This window comes from Muscardinus avellanarius, assembly GCF_963383645.1.
Source record: "Muscardinus avellanarius genome assembly, chromosome: 12".
Lineage (NCBI taxonomy): Eukaryota > Metazoa > Chordata > Mammalia > Rodentia > Gliridae > Muscardinus > Muscardinus avellanarius.
The window spans coordinates 78,998,291-79,018,301 of NC_137798.1; the positions used below are offsets into that span (position 1 = coordinate 78,998,291).

The 20,011-nt window shown below is 53.1% G+C and overlaps 1 protein-coding gene across 1 annotated transcript in view; it reads right to left on the reverse strand.

Moving 5' to 3' along the window:
• The window catches only part of LTBP2 (latent transforming growth factor beta binding protein 2), a gene marked incomplete at both ends in the record, with an annotated part of 149,205 nt that overhangs the window by 86,889 nt on the left and 42,305 nt on the right, over positions 1–20,011 (reverse strand). Inside the window, 2 exon segments of the mRNA XM_080707178.1 lie at positions 6,074–6,144; positions 12,710–13,554. Of these exon segments, the coding sequence (XP_080563304.1) occupies positions 6,074–6,144; positions 12,710–13,554 (916 nt within the window).

A 20,011-nucleotide genomic window follows, 5' to 3' on the forward strand; every position in this document is an offset into this window, starting at 1 on the left:
AGGAGAGGACTAGGACACAGACTGGCAAGATGGCTAACCTAGGGTTGAAAGATTAAAGTGGCAGAGTAAGCACTGGGCATTATTATTTTTCCTGCATGCTAAATTGTCTGGCACAGTACCTATCAATGACCAGTAATGGGTGGCAATTTATGCTGCCTCTATTTGGAGCAGGGGACTTGGAAGATCCTGAGGAAGCCCAATATAAAGATGTCGGATAGGAAAGCCAGCAAAGGAGCCGAGAAGAGATGGTTGGAGATGAGGGAGAAACACACCAGGTCACCTGAGTGATCAGTCGCCCACACAGTCCTTTAACAAACATGTACTAAGTGGATCAGAGGAGACACAGGCGTGTGGAGAGGGCCAGACACTTAGCTGGTATCACAGGACCCCACGTGTGGCTTCAGGAAGCCACTGGTCCATGATCTCCTGAACATTCCATTGAGCAAAGAGCCTTAAGGGGGCACGGCTGCTCACCAGGAAGGTCCACAGCGGCCCCTTCATGGTATCTTGCTGGGACTGTGCCCTTCTCATTAGCCAGGTCTCCATGGAGTCATACAATTCTTCCTTTGGCCACTTCCCACCTTCCTCTCCATCATTTCTGCCAACTGCTGAGTCCATAGGATGATGCACCCAGAGATGACCACCCACAGGCTCAAGCCTCTGGCTCCTGGCAGTTCTAACCAGTGAGTGAAGGACGTGTGAATCCCACCCTGTCCCAGCCCTTTTCCCTAGGGTTTGTTAAGCAGTTGCCACAACAAGGTCCTGGGCCAACTGCTTACCATGTCGTCGTCTCATATGATCTCCTATGAGGCCTCATTATAACTACTATGGGCATTATTCTCACCCCTGACATATGGGGAAACTGAGGTTTACAGTGGTCAACAATTTGCCCAAGAACACTATAAGTAATGGAGCAAGAGTTTGAACACAAGGAGTCTGGCATTAAGGTTGGAGCCCACCCTCTTGCCAGTCTTCCCTTTAGCGAGGGGTCATTACAGGGCTGGCATGGGTGGGGCCAAACAAGCTCTCTCAGGGAAGCCAAGAGGAGACAAGAAATGGGGTCTTATAGGAATGAGATGGGGACCAGAGGGAATGCTGTTCCAGTGCCCACCACATGTGCAGCGGCTCTGGACGAAGAAGTGAGGAGAAAATGCCCAGTGTCTCCAGCCCCAGGGTCCTCTAAGAACCATGAGGAGTTTCTGGAAGGGCAGGAGGTGAAGCCAGCGCTTTGGAGCCAGGCTACTGGCTTCACCTCCAGGCGCTGTTCACCCCCAGCTGCATAGCTCAGATATCCAACCAGCATCATCTGCAAATGGGGAGAAAAGTCAAATCGAGCCAGGCATGGTGGCGCACGCTTGTAATCCCAGCGCTTGGGAGGCTGAGACAAACGGATTGCACAGGTTCAAAACCAGTGTCAGCTACTTAGTGAGGCTCTCAGCAACTTAGTGAGATCCTATTTCCAAATAAAGTATAAAATAGGTCTGGAAGTATAGCCTGGATGTAGAAAGCCCCTGGGTTCCACCCCCAATACCACAAAAGAAGAAAGAAAGAAAGAAAGAAAGAAAGAAAGAAAGAAAGAAAGAAAGAAAGAAAGAAAGTCAAATCTAGCTTATCAGGTCATCATGACGGCCATGGCTAAAAGAGGGCAGGTCACTTGCACAAGGACACAAAGCTGGCACATGGCACCTGGCTCATTTAGCTGGTATGTCAGTGCTCGATCCAGGAGGCCGTGCTGGATTGCCTGGGTTCTGTGCCAGCCCCACCACTTCGTGACTGCGTGACTATGGGCAAGTCGTGTAAGCACTGTGTGTCTTCTCTTCTATATAGTGTGACTAATAAGGAACAATTAAAATTTGTATTACAAAGGGCTTAGACTAGAACCTGATACACTGTAATGTACTATTGTAATGTATTATCCAGAATGCTATTATTGTCAGTCCTCAAAGATAGGTCACAAAGATAGTCCTCAAAGATCACAGCCATTTTATGGCTGAGGCTTCATGGCTAAAAGAGAGCCAATCAGTGGTGCAGAGACAGAAAGCTGGATCCGGTGCCCGAATCCAAAGCACGTGGGCAGTGGGTGTTGGCCTGGATGGCTGGGTCCGGAGCTCTGTAGAATGTGGGGCTCTTGGCCCCATATGCTCTTCTTGACCTTGCGCCTTACTGCTGGGGTTGGGGGAGATGCCCCTCCTTAACAGCTGCTGGGACTCTCTTCTGCCCTCTCCCTCACAGCCCAGGACCCTGCTCACTCAGACCAAGATCAAATGAGAAAGCTAAGACATCTTCACCTCCCCTTCCCCAGCTGGGGCGAGGAACGGGCAGGCCAGTCTGGGAAGACTGGACAGTCTTCCAAAAGCAGCTGCTATAAACAGGACACTGTCAGTCCACACCCCACAGTCCTTCCCCTCAGCTGAGGGGCAAAGCAGGCCCCGTCAGCTGCCTCTACAAATACATAAACACATAAATCACAAGGGAGAGCTGGCAAGGCCACAGAAAGAAAGATGGATACCAAGACCAGAGGAGACCATGGCCCAGCCGCAGAGCCACCAGGGTGAAGGGAGGAGCTGGGGATACAGCACCGGGCACCTGCAGACACAGCGGCTCCCCAGGTCCAGCCACGGGCCAAAGAAATGGACTGGTGTGTTAGGGCAACCTAAGGCTGCCCTCCTGGGCAAAGGGGAGGGGCAGGGGGAGCTGAGTAGGGCCAACACTTCTGTGCTAGGGCAGTGGGTGGGGCCTGCAGACACCTGGGCAGCCAGGGGAAAGACTGAGCCTCCACAGGGTTCTGTGACTAGATGGCGTTCCTGAGGGATCTCCCGCGGCCCAGGAAAGCACTCCCACGTGGGTACAATTGCTAAAAGAGAGGCAGGAATGCTTCCCAGCATCGGTAGTCTCCATGATAGCCAGGAGGGTCGCTGTGCAGTGGGAAGAGGGGGATGCACTGGGGGCAGCACAGAGCCAGCTGTGGGGTGCAGAGCCAAGAGCCCCACATTCTACAGAGCTCCGGACCCAGCCATCCAGGCCAACACCCACTGCCCACGTGGTTCTCATTAGGCTCAGCAGCACACTACCAACAAGCAAACAGCCCAGGGACCGGCTAATTAGCACACGGGCCTTCAGTGGGCGAGCCCAACAGGCTTCAAGTGGGAAAGACTGCGGCCCATGGCTCTCCCTTCAGAACAGCTGCCAGCCTGTGTGCCCAGGTCAGGGTGGGCACCCGGGGAAGTGGCATGAGAGGGCTGGGAAGAGAAGTAACGGAGGAGTGGGAGTCCTGGAGACACACCCGCAGGGGCACAAGAACACATGCTGGTTCTGTGACAATCTGCAGGCTCAACCAGGCTCGAGTTTCCAGTGTTGAAACTCCAGTTTGGCAGAGAAGAATGCTGGAAAATCACGAGCGAGTCAGGGGATGGAGGGCCTCCGGGCCTGGAGGGCTGGTGCGGCTGGCGGCCATGTCCAGACCCCTTGGGCAGCTGGGGAGAAGCCCACCCCCTGTGAAGGCGCCCTGCTCCAGCGTCAACTGGAACTTCGGCAACACTCTCCCCTGGCCAACACTGCCTCCCTGCAAAAGCCGAGCTCTCTAGAACTTACCAACTCCTCCCACCTCCAGCTCCAAGTCCCTGCTCTGGCCTCCAGAGCCCCTGCTTCTCAGCGTGGCCCCTGGCCCACTGGTATCAGCTGCCTCTGAGGGCTTGTTAGGAACAGGAGACTCAGCCCTGCCTCAAACCTGCTGCAGCCCAAGCTTCTTTTTAATAGGATCCCCGAGGATTCCTGTGAACAGTTGGAGGGAGTATGGTATCCAGGGTAGACCTTCCAATGGCAGACCCCAAACTCTGCTCGGAGGTCTTCAACAGCTAGAATTGCCTAGGGCTCTGTGAAAAATACCTGAGCCAGCCCCAGAGCTTCTGGCAATCTTAAAGCCACCTGGCCACCTGCTTCCCTGACTCCTGGGCCCTGGGGAGTGGCTCAGAGTTGGTTTCCTCCCAGATTCTCCTCTGTGTGACCTTGAGGAAGTCATCATCTCCCAGAGGCTCACTTTCTTCCCCTCTGAAAGTCTGAGGGACATGTATGTGTTCCACTCCAAATCTGCCTCCAGCCCCCCACTAACTCAGTTTCCCTGAAAAAAAAAAGGGGTACTCAGGCAGGAGACCTGCTTTGTTGCTCGTCTTGACTTTGGGGGTTTGGTTTATCTGAAAGTCTTCAGAGTGTCCCAAGAATCTATCTGCGTTCCATCTGCAGGCCTGAAGCAGAACCCAGAGCTAGGCTGTCCCCATCCCTGTCACAGCCCCATCACATGGCCATCTCAAGAGATACTGAAGAAATGAAGGAGGGTGTCCACTGTGCTGGGAACACCACACCTTGTGTAAAACACCTGGACTGCTAGTTGTGAAGCCCTCGCACGAGAAGGGCCTGGTGCTTGTCCTCACAGAAGGAAGGGGATCTGGTGAGACCCAAGCAGTGGCAGCTACAAAAGGGATAGTCAGGCAGAGCTGCCGGGGAGCTGACATGGACTCGGAAGAGGCCCTGGGGTTCAAAGGAGAAAGATACTAGAGGCTTCCTCAAACCCTTGCAACTGACCTCACCTGGGTAATGCCCAGCCTCAGCTGGGGTTGGAAGGAAATAAATCCTCTGAAATAAAAGTGTGTGGGTTCTGGGTCAGATTGCCTGGGTCCAACCCAGCGTAGTGCCTTTGCAGAGCCATATTTCCAGAGCCTCAGTTTCGTTGTGAGGATGAAAAGTAAATACCCACTTCTTAGGATTATAGAGATATTTAGCTAAGATGGTGCTTGTGGGCTGCGTGGTGGTGGTGCATACCTGAATCCTAGTATTTGGGAGGCTGAGACAGAAAGATCTCAGGTTCAAGACCAACCTCAGCAACTTAGTAAGACCCTGTTTTAAAAATTAAAAAGAAAATAATGAAATGGGGCTGGGGGTATAGCTCAGGGGTAGAGCACCCCTGGGTTCAGTCCTTAGTACCACACACACACACACACACACACACACACACATACACACACACACAAGGCTGAGGTTATGACTTGGAGGTAGAATGCCCTGGGTTCAATCCCCAGTACCAAAAAGAAAAAATGGTGCCATGTACAGAGCTCAGCACAGAGTCAGGCAACAGTGATACTGAGCTGTTTTCTAGTAGTAGCAGTGTAAACTATTGCTCCCCCCACCCTCACAGATGGAGAAAGTAAGGCCCAGGAAGATAAAATACCTGGCAGCAGAGTATAAGTGTTGAGAAGAGGGACCCTGGAGTTAGGTTGTCTGGGTTCAAATTCTAGTTCTTCTCTTCCCTGGCCATGTGACCTTGAGCAAGTTGTTATCTGTGCCCCAGTTTCCTCGCTCACTAAATGGTTAGTGGCACTACCTGCTCCACGGGATATCATAAAGTGTGCCTTGCACACAAGGAGCGCCACGTAGGTATTGGCGCCGGTCATTACTCTCTTTGATGCCAGTGGTGGGAGGCTTGAGCACAGAGACCGTGGCTTCTCCTACCATGATTAGGAGGCTCATGGCTTCCCCACCTCTCTCCTTGGTTTCCATGCAGCTGCAAGGATATTCTCCTCTCATTTGCAGCAGGCTGCCGGCTTCAAAACAGTCTGAGAAGACTGTTCCAGACACGGGACCAGAGCCACATCTGATCATCCCAGTAGGGTGCCTGACAGAGGCCTGGACTGCTGGGCCAGGGCCAGGGCAGAGCTGGATTCCCACAGCACTCAACAGGAATGGTGCCCCTGGAGACGCGGGAGGCTCTGAGGCCAGATAGTGCATGTGAAGAGCTCGGCACAGTGTTGGGTAATAGTAAACACTCGGCAGACCGCAAGTATGTGTGGGCACCTAAGGGATCCCACAGTCAGGGCGATACGGAGGGAATACATGAGTGGGAATCTGCTTTGAGAAGCTGTTTACATTTGGAGGCACTTTTTAATGCCCTCCCTTGTACTAGATATTGCCTCCACTCCAGAGACGAGCTGTACCCTCAGAAAGCTAAGGAAGTTGGGCCCAGAGCTTCAGGTCTCCGTCCACCTGGAGGGAGAGAGGGGTGGAGGGGGCAGGGGACACTCACGTTTGATACAGTGGTTGGTACTGTTTGCTGTTGTCCATCCTGGGCAGCACTGTCCCCCGCAGACATTCCTCCTGCAGGGTCACCAGAACAGGGTCAACACAAGAATCCTTAGAGGGGGGACTATTCCTACAGCCTCTGACGGCCCCACCCCCTGCAGGCAGGGCCTGGGGTGCACTGCGAGCCTGGGGAGGATGGTCCCCTCACCACAGGTCATGTGAATCTAAGTTGAATCTGAATCCACCATTCCCAGTGCCCCCTGGGAAACCTCACTTTCTCCATCTGTACAGTGGGACCATCACGCCTGCCTAATTGGGTGGTTCTGGGGATTAGACAAGATATGATAGGAATATTAGCACCCGAAGCAAAGACGGCAGCAAGGACAGAGACCATAAAGATGAGAAGCGAGTTCACAGCGGTGCAGTCGCTTGCCAGAGCTGCACGACAGCAAAACGCCAGCTCCTGAATCAAATCCGCGTCGGCCCAGCTCTACGCCAGGCTCCAGCTCTACCTTGGCTCTCACCAAAAAGCAAACACCATGGTCCTCACCTTCTAAATGCTGACAACCCAAGGGAAGCTGTAAGACACACAGGAAACAGCCCTAAAGACGGACGTGCCTGTCACCTGCCTTCCGTGTCATCAGTCAGGGTGCTGAGCAAGAGACTGGAGGAATGGGGCCCTAGGGTCTCTGGTTTTTGTTTTTTTTTTGTATTTTTATTTTTTGGGGGTCTCTGTTTAATAGGGGTTTCAGGGTGGCAAGCTGGTAGGAAGATGGAGCTGTGGGCATGGTGTAACTCCCTCTGCCCAGTGGGCAGGCTTTTCACTTGGGAAGGGTAACGGACCTTGCTTTTGGGGTCCTTTCTCTTCTATCCCTTGATGCTGGCTCTGAGGGAATGTGCCAGTGTATGAGACACTGACCTTCGGTCCTAGGCAGAGCGCTCACTCCACTTGCCTGAACTTTGCTCTCAGGTGTCTACTGGCAGATTCCCCAATTCTGACTCCATCTAAAGACCCATATGCCTGGACCAGGGTGACTCCCCAGAAAGACCCCTCCTGGAGAAGCCCTCTGGGGCCTCCACTCAGGCTGGGCCTGGCTCTGGCACCCGGGGCCCCATCATAATGAGAACAATTTGTCCACCGAGCACTCGCTGAAACCAGAGTGACGTAGGAGGAAGAGGCACAGAGGCCAGAGGATGGAGTGGGTCGCCATTCCTGGGAGCGCTGTGGCCAGCATGGCAAGCATCTGGTCCTGCTTAGGAGATTGTTTGACATTTGAGTGGACCCCAAAGCTGGTGTGGTTTTGGGAGCCTTACAAAGAATTCAAAATAAATTCCTGCAGCTTGAAAAAGCTAAGGCCCATTCCTGAACCTTTGGCCCAAAGCTCCTAGAATGTCCTGCTGGCCTGGAGCTCTGCCTCTCTGGCCACCGCCTTCAGCAGCTTCCCGGCTCCATGGTGGCCTCCTCCTGGAGCATCAGGGCCCAAGTCACCAGGTTCTGGGGAAGGGGCCACTCCTCAGACCCAGAGTTTCTAAAGAGCACGCTGGTGGAAGGAGAAACAACGCCCCCTCTGGAAGTCACTACTTCTTGTCCTGGTGACCAGGCCTCTTGGGGGTTGGGAGGACTGTGAAAGGAAACAGACTGCATGTTCTGGGGTTTTCTAGGAAATAGAACCTATAGGAACCTAGTCTGCCTGAATCAAGGGACCTGCTTGGCTGAGAGGTCTTGGCGAGGAGCCCAGCCTGAGAAGGTCCCCTGAGCCAGCCATTGCCCTCAGGTCGCCACACGACAGTTTTGCAGCTGTCTATAAGAAGACAGCAGCTGAGTGTGACCAAAGCAGCTGAGTGAACCATGAGGGATGTCACGGCACAGCGAGGCCTGGCCAGAGGCAAAGGCTGCCCTGCAGAGGGGCCCACCTGAGGCTGGGAGGGCACTCAGGAGACCCAGACACTCAATGAGAGACTCAAGGATCCCTTCCAGGCCAATATCAATAGAGCCAGGCATGGTGGCGCATGCTTATAATCCCCATGCTTGGGAGGCTGAGACAGGAGGATCGTGCAGGTTTGAGGCCAGCCTCAGCTACTTAGTGAGGCTCTCAGCAACTTAGCAAGACCCTGTTTCCAAATAAAATATAAAATAGGTATAGCCCGGAGGTAAAAGGCCCCTGGGTTCCATCCCTAGTACCACAAACACAAAAAATTCTTGGGAAGCAGCTAGCTAAGAGATGGCCTGGCACAGAGAGCAGATGTGTCTGACTAGCGGGGACATAGGATTCACTGGCTCTTACTCCCTAGAAGTTAGCTTTCATACCACTCAGAGATTGTAGGCGCCAGATCTTCCAGGTGACACTACTGCTCGGCAGACATTAGCCCAATGTCCAGCATCACTGTCGGGAACACATCTGGCTAACAGCCAGGCACAGCTGCCATTCCACCTGGGACAGATCCAATCATACCAACCCAATCCAGTCACATTGCCCCTTTGTCGAAAACCTCCCACAGCTCCCCACTGACCTTTACCAAGCCACCCTGGCCCCACCTGCCTGAGCAATCCACTTGCCCTTCCCTGCTCTCCACAACCACCCGCAAACAAGGGCGCGCCCTTCCAGGGACAGCAGCCTATCACCATGGTTGCCACATGTTGATGACTTTGCTTGAGACACTCCCTCTGCCTAGACAGCCTTCCCTGTCTTGCTTGCAGAATAAAATCCTTTCCCTATGTCTAGACTTCCAGGTCAGAAGCAACCTCCTCTGTGTAAAGCCTGCCCCATCTCCACCCACTGCCATCGGTCAGCACCCAGCAACTGTCTCCGGTGGCCAGGTGTCTGGGTCTCTGTCTTGGGGATCTTGAGGGTGCTCTTCCTTCTCTTTTGTGATTCTGGAGGCTAACACAGTGCCTGACATAAGGCATACACTTAGTACTTCTTTGTTTCTTTCAGTCCAGTGCTTCCTGCAAAGAGAGCCCATCAAGGGGAGGAAAGGGGATTTTCAGTCTGTGTGATACAGTGTTCAGCAATGCTGAGTCACAGGACAAGGAAGTGATCTCCTGTTTGGTGATGGTTCTAACCTGATTAGGTCAGTGAACGAGTGTCCATCTGAGGCTGGGACCTTGCGCCAGGTCCTCCCTTGGACACAGGCCAGGCCCTCTTTTCCGTAGGGAGAGCATGCCACAGTGCTGAGCTTCTAAGATAATGAGTAGTGTCTGACTAGAACTGAAGAACATTTTGTTTTCATTTCAATTTTCCTACAATTACCTTCTCTTTTTGACAAGTGGTACTACTTTTGACTCATGATGATACAAAGTTTCCTTTTAATTATGAATTTATTTATGTAGAAAAATTAGCCAAGCACCATTTGTAATGGCAAAAAAGTAACTCATCTAAACATTCCAAAAGAGGAGGATGGGATAAATAAACCCTCCTATATTTAGACAGAGGGACAATATACAGCACTTAAAACGAATAAACTTGGGCTAATTATATTAACATGGTTAAATCTCAGAAATTTAGGGAGGAAGGGAAAAGCACATCGTTAAAAAAATATTGGAAAAGAATATAATATGGCATCGCTTATCCAGATTTAAAATATGCAAAAATGATATTGTAAATTTAATTAGCTACACGCGTCTAAAATAATAGTACAAAAACATGCATTGAGATTCACTAAATTCAAGGTATTCATTAACTCTGGGGAAAGAGGGAGGCAAATTTATAGAAGAAATTTCAAATTAAAAAATCGGAACCAAACTATGCCAGATTGCTGGGTTGTGAGTTCTAATATTTTAGTACCTTTTTGTATACTTTTAAAATTTTATAATGTTCTTTAAAATAGATAAAACAGAGCCGGGTGTGGTGGCGCACACTTGTAATCCCAGCATTCGGGAGGCTGAGACAGGAGGATGGCAGCTCGCAGACAGCCTCAGCTACTTAGTGAGGCCCTCTGCAACTTAGTGAGACACTGTCTCAAAATAAAGAATAAAAAATAGGGCTGGGGGTGTAGTTCGAGGGTCAAATGCCCCTGGGTCCCAACCCCAGACCCACAAAATAAATAAATAAAATAGATAAAACACAAAATCCTATTCTCTTAGTAGTACTTTCATTTAAAGAAAATAGTAAAAGAAAAGGAAAGAGGTAAAAGGAAATGTTATGACCGTGCTGTGGAGTGAGGCTTGTTCAAGAAATGCTAAAGACTGGAAAGCAATGGCTTCTTCGTAAGACCCCTAGAGAATGAAATTTCACTTGTGCACCAAGGGCATCTGCTGCGTTCACTGCTGTGCTCACATGCCTCAAACGGTGCCTGGTGCATACTTTAAAAATCCTCACTATGTGGAATAAATCCCCACTACATTGAAAATTCTGTAAGCACAGAAGCTGTCTGGCTTGGCCCCGGCTGTATCCCCAGGGTTGGGCGTAGGGCTTGGCTTTATGGAAGCCTTCCACAAACGTTTATTGGATGAGTAAATGGAGACTGCCAGTAGCAGTGATGCAATTTCAAGATCTACCAGCAGGTGGCACTTGGTCCTTGACTCTGAGCAGCACACAAGGCAGTGGCCAAAGTGATCAGCCTAGCCAGAGACCATTGGCTAGAATAAACTTGAGTGGAGGAAGTCAATGGACAGGATTGCCACTCACCCCTCCCCAGCTGTCACAGAGTGGCCGGCTGGTGTGCCAGTGGAGCCCACTACCTATCACAGCTGCAGGAAACAACCAGAGGAGGAGCTCAGGCCAGCACAGGAGGATCCTACGCCCTGTGTAGAGCAGGTGCCTGCAGTTGGAACCCAGCCCCAGCACCTACTTATACACCTGTGCACGTCTGCCAACCTTGTTGTTGTGACAATCTACTTTGCTCCTCACAGCCTCATTTTATAACTTCTGACAGTGCACCCTCCAACTCCTACCTCCACTCCCCGACCTGCACCTAAATTTCTACAGGACAAGCTCCCCATGATCCAGATCAGACTCCATCTCTGGCCTGGTCCCGCTTTGGCTCCTCCACCCAAGGGCTGCGGTCCTCCCTCTGAGCTCCTCGGCCACTCTTTCCCACTCCCTTGCACCTAACATGAAGCTTCCAGTACTAGAAAGCACGTTCACCAGTCCGTGTCTGCTCATTCCTCCAACTTGATTCTAAGTAATTGGGTTGTTCTCCCAGCAGGAACAGTTCCTTGGTCTCTGGGCCCTGCCCCCTTTTCCCAGGCTCTTAGGAAGCATGTATTCACTTGCACAGGTCAGGAAAAAAACCAAAACTCAGCAGGTGCTCCATTAATACTCATAGAATGGTCCTGTGTGGGAGGGGCTTGGCAGCCCCTGAGCTCTGTCCTGCTCTAGGCTGGGCCTCCCAAAAGCAGCTCACTCATTCCTTAGGGAACACCAACTATGTACTGACACTGGGAGTGCAGAAATGACCACACAAAGTCTCTGCGTTCAGAGAACTTGCTTTAGTGTGGGCTGGAAGATCAGACCCTGAATGCATGAACAGAAATAGAAAACGTCAGATGGGATGAGTGCTATGCAGAAACATAAGGCAGGGCGAAGGAGCAAGGACGGGGCTGACATGGTCAGAGAAGGCTTCTCTGAACAGAGATATGAATGAAGCAGGATGAGTCCTGCTGAAATAGTGAGGCAAGGATGCGTAGTGAGCGTGGAAGCCAGGAGGCCGAAGGTCCTCAGGAGTAAGACAGCCCAGGTGCCTGAGCTGCTCCGGAGACTAGACCCAGCGGGTAAACTGTGCCCAGGCCTAGAAGCACTGCTACAGTCCTCCCCAGACTTTTCTATGTACCCTGTCCAGCTGCACAGTACCGGGCCTTGGGTGCCCTCATTACAGAGACACCTGTCACACACATGCACGGCCCAGAGGCATGCTGATCGGGATTGGGAGTGGGAGTTGCTGAGAGGCAGAAGTTGCAATTGTCCCCGACTCCCCCCTTACAACCACCACCACCACCCCCAGACAGCGGGAGGTGTCCCAGGGGAGCAAAAAGGAGAACTCATCTACTTGGAGGGTGGCTTAGCCCTGCAAAAGGCGGGAACGGTGCCGGCACCTAGATGCACTGACAAGCAACCCTGGTTCTCCACGACCCACTGTCCACAGCCACAGTGAGGAGAGGCTTCCTGCACAAAGTGCCCTAAGCCAGACCTGGCCTGCGCCCCGCAGGCTGCCAGGCCCACAGGCGCCCGACCTACACACTTGTCTTAGCACGGGCTTTGCCGCAGGCCCCCTTTCCTGCAGACGCATCTGCCTTCGAAACCCCATATCCTCCACCTACCCTCTCCCCGCACCAGCTCAACCTCCACTGGGCCTCCAGGTCTCGGGCGGCCACCCGGGTGCGGCATCTCCGCTGCTTCTCCCATCTCTGCAGAGCTGGGTGGCAGAGAGCAGGAGGAGCGTGGGCGCCCGCAGAGGCGACTGGCAAAAGGGTTTAACTTCGGGGTGAGCTGGAGCGAAAGGGTCAGGATGGTTGACCTTTGCTCTAAACTCCTTGAAAAAGGTCGGCTCTCGATCCCCGGCGTCGGGAGCGTTTCCCCGAAGTACTGAGGACCGGGGGTCCGGGACACAAGTCCCGCGCCCCCTCCTCTCATCTGCACATCCCTCCACGAAAGAGCCCTCCCGCGCCCTCCCCGGCGCCGTGCTCTCCTCCCGCGCTCACCCGGTGAGCCTCCCTCGCGGTGCAGGGGCGAGGCGCGGGAGGGCCGGCGCCGCCCGGGCTCGCGGGGCGGGCTGCCGCGGACCCAGGGCGCCGCTCCTCCGGGTCTGCGCAGGTGGCTGCACGCGGCGCGGCCTCCGGGCCTCCGTCTCCAGCGGCCTCCGCGGGCTCCCCCAGCCCGGCGGGGGGCGCTCGGCCGGCCACGAGCCCGGGCCGGGCGTGTCCCCCTCCCGGAACAGGCTGTACACCTTGGCCGCCGCCGCGGCGTCCCTGCGGGCCGGCTCCAGCCTCCCCGCGGGGTCCCTCTGCGCGTGGCCCACGCCCACCAGCACGGCCAGGGCGAGCGGCAGCCAGCCCCTCCAGGGGCCGCGCGCGGCGGGCGGCGGGCTCATGGCGCGGCGCTCGGGCGTCCCGGCCGCGCTTCTCCCTCCCGTCGGGGGCCGAGGCGGCCGCGGCCGCGGTCCCGGGCGAGGTGCGCGGTGAGCGGAGCCGCCTCCCCGCCGCACCCGGCCGTCCGAAGGGAGCCCGAGGGGTGTGCTTTTGGAAACCTCCCCCTGCCTCTTCGTCTCTTTTATCCACACCATGCCCCCTCCTCGGAGGGACAGCTCGGCCCCCTCATTACGGGAGAGGGAGGGATTCCAGCAACACCCACTTTGGCACCGGGGCGGGCGGGCGGCGAGGGGGATTAACCCCTGCGGGGCTGGGGGCGGCGCGGGCTGCCCGGGGGCGGGCGGGGCACCTGGGGCGGCGGGACAGGGCACCCGAGCCGCCCACAGGCTCGCACTGCCCCCCGCCCCGACCCCTCGGACAGACGCCGGACTGACGACCAAGGCGGCGCCCTCGCAGGTCTGAGCGAGGACCCGAGGAGGTCCAGACACCCGACGGCGCGGTCAGGGCCTGAGGCCCGGGCACCTGCCCCTTTGCCTCCTGCCCCGGCTACTGGGGGCGCCCGCGGCGGAGCGGGCTGGTGGGGGCAGCATCCCCAGCCGGCGCCCCTCGAGCCTCGGGTGCCCCCAGGGCTGCGAGGCCGCGTGGGGGCGCGCGCCCCCTGGTGGAGCTGGTCGCTCCCTCGGCAATCCTCAAGTTGTAGCGATTTGCCACTGCGGGGTCGGTCCCCCGGGCTTCTCGGTCTGAACCCCCCTCCCTGTGGCGTCAGGGTCGGCCCGAGCTTAGGAGGCAATGATGGGGGAGAGGGACTGCTACAAGAGGTGTCCCCTTTTTCACAGAGCGATAGACATGGAACCACTTTTTTTTTTTTTTTTTTTTGCGGTACTGGGGATGGAACCCAGAGGCATTCACCTCCAAGCTACACCCCCAGCTCTATTTTTTAGTCTTTTTATTTTTCGAAACAGGTTCTCACTGAGTTGCCAAGGGCCTCACTAATAGCCGAGGCTGTCCACGAACCCCGATCCTCCAGTCTCAGCCTCTCGAATGCTGGAATTACGAGCGTGCAGCCACCACGCCAGGCCCACAGCCCTACTTTTTATCCCTTTATTTTGAAATAGGATCTCACTAAGTTGCAGAGGGCCTCACTAAGTAGCTGAGGCTGGCCACGAACCTTTGATCCAACATGGAACCTCTTAAATAAGGTTACTGAGAGACAGCATGTGCCAAAGAGGCGAATGAAATCCAGGTTTCCTGCCTCTGGCACAGAGTCTGCTCCCTGGACTCCTTCCTGCCCCAGCTCCTCACTCCCTCCAGAATTTTCCCCCAAATAATTCCATGAGCCGTGATTGATCCGTGTGTTCTCACCTCTTGAGTTGGCTGCAAGGGGCACAGGGGTGGAAGACCAATAGCTTCCATCTAAGTACAGCCGAGTGCCCAGCTCACCATTCTCATGGTGGCCCCTGTGAAAGCCTAGGGGCCAGGGCAACGTGGCTGCCCTGGGTGCACTCTTACAGTGCACTGCTTCCTAGAGAGGCAGAGTGAAAGAACAGGAAAAAAACTTCCCACACCATGAAGAACAACCACCAGGTAATTCCTAATGTTGGAAGAAAACCTCACCTCCACCCCTCAGCCTCCAAAGGCTTAATGACTGGTTCCCTCTGTGATCTCAGCACATGGCAGCTGCAGGGGCCTTCTCTTTGCTTCTTGAAAGGCCCTTTTTTAGATCCCACTTCCCCCCACCTGGAACAATTGTCTCCAGGACCACTTACCCATTTCTTAGCTCAAACATCACCTCCTGAGCCAGGTGCAGTGGCACACGCTTGTAATGTCAGCAACCCGGAGGCTGATGCAGGAGGATCACAAGTTCAAGACCAGCCTGGGCAACTTAGAGTCACCCTGGCTCAAAATAAAACATAAAAAGGCCTGGGGCTGGGCGTGTAGTAAGATCCTTAGCAATTTAGTGAAACCATTTCAAAATAAAAATATAAAAAGGACTGGAATCGGATCTTGGAAGTAGACTCTCCCTGGGTTCAATGCCCAGTACAAAGAGAAAAAAAAAATCACTTTCTAGACTAGCCGTCACTGATCTGCCCCCATCTTGAACAACTCTCCCGCTCCCATGTCGTCTCTCTTTTGTACATCAACCTGCTTTATCCTCATTGCTCTAACAACCAGTTGAAATTATCTCATTATTTATTTGTGCGACTGTGTGTGTGTGTGTGTGTGTGTGTGTGTGTGTGTGTGTTACCAGGGATTGAACCCAGGGGAATTCTACCTTCGAGCTACACCCCCAGCCCTATTTTTTTTTTTTTTTTTGAAAACAAGGTTTCACTAAGTTGTGGAGGGCCTCGCCAAGAAGCTGAGGCTGGCCTTCAACCTGAGATTTTCCTGTCACAGCCTCCCATGTACTGGGATTACAGACATGTTCCACCATGCCTGACTTCTTTTTTAAAATTTTTTTTTATTTTTTGAAATAGAGTCTCACTAGGTTCTGAGGGCCTCACTAAATTTCTGAGGCTAGTTTCAAATCTACAACCCTACTGTCTCAGCCTCCCAAGTTCTGGGATTACAGGCATATGCCACCACACCCAGCATGCAACTGGGTTTTATACAGGCTGAACCTCAAGGTGGACAACCAGGAAACAGCTGTATTTTCTCCACTACTGTGTTCAAGCATACTATAGAGCATTTCTCTTCCCTACCCTTCTGACATCTCAAACAGAGTCCTTGGTGTGTCTGTCCCAACCCAACATAAGAACAGTTCCATTTCTGTAATTAAGACTAACTTTTAGGCACTAAACAGTCTGCTTCTGTTTAAATAAAAATTGCATCCAATTTAATTAATATCACATCCAATTTCATACTCCTCCTCTCCCCCCACAGGCCTGTCCCTTGGCTGGAGACCTTGTAGTGGGGAGAGTGGGGTGTGCCCTGCTTTTCAGGTCCTCCCTGTGTGCCATGGCTTCTCTGTATCAAGGCTGGGCAGGCTGGGCAAAAGGCATTGGGCAAAGTAGCAAAGTCTTCTGTGGCCGGTGTCCTTGGCTGCCAGGTACATGCATGGGCTTTTTTACAGGCACATCTGTGGGTTCTGGGGGAACATCTACCCTGCACTGTCATAGCAAAGCTGTCTTTGGATACCTCTTGTATTGTCTTGGCTGTCTCTGTCCACCCACTATAAGGCAGTCCAGTCCGTGCCAGGCAAAGCAATGGTCAGGAGGTACATACAAGTCTCTTCATTTATGCATATCCTTAATTCCTAAGAACTCCTCAATCTCCCAAGAACTCTCTTGCTGTGCTTTGGTCCTCTTGAGTACCTGCAACTGCCAGCAGCTCACTCAGCATCTGTGGAAGGACAGTTGTAGCTCCCTATGTTATGTTAATCAGCTTTTCATTGCTGTGACAAAATACCTGAGCTAATCAACCTAAAAGGAAGAAAGGTTTATCATGGCTCCTGGTTTCAAAGGTTTCAGTCTGTGATTGCATGACGCTGTTGCTTTGGGCTTGTGGTAAAGTAGAATATCATGGTGAGGACTGTGTGGTGGAGCAAAGCTGTTTGCCTTGTGGCAGCCAGAAAACTGAGAAGAGAGAAGAGAGAGGGAGAGGAGGAGGCAGGGTCCAATATTCCCGTCCAGGACATGCCTCCAGTGACCTCACCGTCTTCCACTAGGCCCCACCCACTAAAGGTTTCACCATCTCCCAGGAGCGCCATCAGCTGAGCACCAGGCCCTTATCACATCACGTGAGACTGTGAGGGACTTTGAGCCTCAAGCCATGATTGGTGCCCTTGGAGTCCCCCTCCTGGTTTGCAGGGAGGGGCACCCTCGGGGGAATTTCAGCTCTGTCTTGACATAACCATTTACCTCAGTGGCCTTCATCCTTTTCATCTGTAGACTGAAACCAAGGGAGGTCATTTGGAGGTTGTTAAAACTATTCTCTCTCTTACTCTCTCACCCTTTCGTGTGTGTGTGTGTGTGTGTGTGTGTGTGTGTGTGTGTGTGTGTGTAACTAGGAATTGAAGCCAGGGATGTTCTACCTCTGAGCTATATTATTATTGTTATTGTTATTATTATTTTGTTTTGTTTTGAAACAGAGTCTTGCTAGATTGCTGGAAATGTTGCTTAAGTTGCCGAGACTGATCTTGAACCTTCAACCTTCCTGTCTCTGCCTCCAACTAGTACTTGGCATGCGCCACCATGTGGCTCTGTATTTCCCTTTAGAATATAAGACTATTAGCTTCTTGTTCTAGACTTTGCTGTTTCATCAGACATTCTAAAACCATAGGAACGTTTTATTTGACAGCCTATAAAATCATTGGCTATCTGACTTCCCAGGCCACAACTATATCTCTAAAGGAATTAATAGTCACACTGTTTTCGTAGAACCTAGAACAGTGTTTGATTCTAATAGACAGCCAAGAAATGTGTTGAATAAGTGGTAAACTGAATGACAGAATGATCCCATCAAACAAGGAGGATCAGTGTCATTAGACCTATTTCATTTCAATTTGATTTATTTATGCTGGAAATTGAATCCAGGGGCATTCTATCTCTGAGCTACGTACCCAGACCTATTTTATTTTTATTTGAAAACAGGGTCTTGCTAGGTTGCTGAGGCTGGCTTCAAACCTGTGAGCCTCCTGTTTCAGCCTCCCAAGTACTGGGATTATAGCATTAGACCCATTTTAAGGGAGAAAACCTAGGTTCTAGGTAGCAGCTGCTGGTTCAAGTTCCTGCACTTACTGTCTTGAGGGCTGGCCCTAAAGACCCCCCCCCCCGAGTCCTATCTCTTGCATTTCGAGATGGATACCACCTCAATTTCCAGAATGCTCTGTTCTCTCTCTTTGTAGCTCTGGAGACCTCAGCTCCAGGCTGACCTTCCCTTGCCTGGATACCTGCCCAGTTCTGCAGTTCTGGGCTCCCTTTCTCTCCCCACACCTGCCCGTTCCTTGGGGGCTCTCTCCTCTTCATCCCTACATGCCCACCTCAGATCCCCAAGAGCCTTGCAAGCTCAGAAACCTTGGCATCATCTCCGTCCCTGAGCTAGTTTTCCTCCTGTGTGTCCAAGTCATTATTCCCGATCTGTCTCCTCTGCCTGCGTTTCTGGAAGCCTGCCGCCCATTCAGCCTCTCATGGCTGGCCCGGGCCAAAACCCTCCTGCAGACACACCGCCCGCCGCCGGCGCCCCTCCCACTCCTCGTAGAGCACAAGTGGTCCTTGGAAATTCCCACCCTGTACTCCTGGGGCCCATATACTCTACTCCAAAGCCTGGCATCTGCCCCCCATGGCAGAGGCATCCTCCTGCTGCCTCCCTCCTGCTGCCTACACCTCCTCTCCCTTTAGCTCCTGGTACCTGGGGATGCGGCTCTGCAGCTTCTCCTATTCTATAAACACTTGTGTTTGGGTGGTTTGCTTTTGTTTCTGTTTTTGTTTTCTTTCAAGTTACCAGACTGATAGTATGGTTCAAACCTGTGCTAAGTCTGCTACATAAATTGGCGCTTTTAACCAGCCAGAGGCAGCATCATGATTTTCACATGTGCAAAGAAGAATGCAAGCTAGGATGGCTACTAGCTTGCCCGGGGTTACAGCCAGCAGATTGGTGGCAGATGCAGGACTCCAATCTCGGTCATTCCCCACCCATGTCCAAGCTTTTAAGAACACGTCGTCCTGCCCCAATCCTGATCCCTCCTCACAACTGGACTGGAACTTTCCTAACCTGCCCCACTGCTGTAGACACCAAAGGACCTTGAGCAGGTGCTCCCAAATGCCCTCCTCCCTGCCTGCTGGCCCCACAGTTTAATTCCCCACGATCTGGGGCAATCAGCACTTTCTGCCCTCCTCCACCCTCTTTGCCCAGTAAGAGAAGGGGAGCTAGCTCTTTCCAGCACGACCCCTGAGTCGCCATGTGTCACATCCCCAGCTGACGAGGCAAGAGAATATTGCCAAGCCCGTTCAGCCACCTCTTGGGTCTGGGGAGGGACGTTTTCTCTGGAAAGCTCTGCAGAGTGCCCAGGGGTCGCTAAGGACATTCCTGCAGGCTAGCTTCACTCAGACACCATGCCACCACCGGGGCGCAGCCTGCTGGACACTCGGGGCGACCCAGTTGCATTTCCGTGTCTTTTGGAATAATGCCGGCAGCCAAAGAGCTCTCGGAACCTGAACCAATTTGGCAAATAGGGACCAAAAACAAGGACCACATTCCTGTTCCCTTTGCTGAGACCCAGACTCCCGACAAAATTCCAAAGATTTTTCTTCCTTGGAAGTGACTGGACTTCCAGCCCTAAATTCCTCTCCCCAGGAGAGCTTATTCCCCTACTCAGAACAAATAACACATTTCCTGGTTGACTGGGGGTCAGAATCACCAGAGGGAGGGCGAGTAGGTCCCAAGCCTTCCAGATAGGAGCAGCTCGAGGGCCGCGGTATCCTTCTCCAGACCTGAGCAGCTGACACTCCTGCGCTGTGCAGCCTCAGCCTCCAATCTGGAAGGTGGAGGCAGTACAAGGAGGTCCCGGGTCTTTCCTGCATGAGGCCTTCATGCCCACAGAGACTGCCAGGACCACCCCGCCTCAGACACCACAGCCTGGAATCCTCCCAGAACTCACAACCGCCCTGCCTGGGCTGCCAGTGCCTGTCTCTTCTGGGTGAGCAGGACAGTCTGGCTGGTGGTGGCAGAGGTTGGCAGGCTGGCCGGTCACTGTCAGTGTTCTGGAAGGGGCCTCGCCCACCCAGCCCTGCCTGCTGTGAATGGGGCTCAGTACTGGGTTTCGCTTGGCTTTCATTTTCTCATCTACAAATGGAGGTAATGATACTCTTTCTTTCTCCCTCCTGCTGGGCAAATGAGACAGCCAGACCCGGGGCCCTGTCACGGGAGGGGATCAGTTACTGCTGTTGCTTTCACTGGTGCTTAAAATGTGCCAGATCC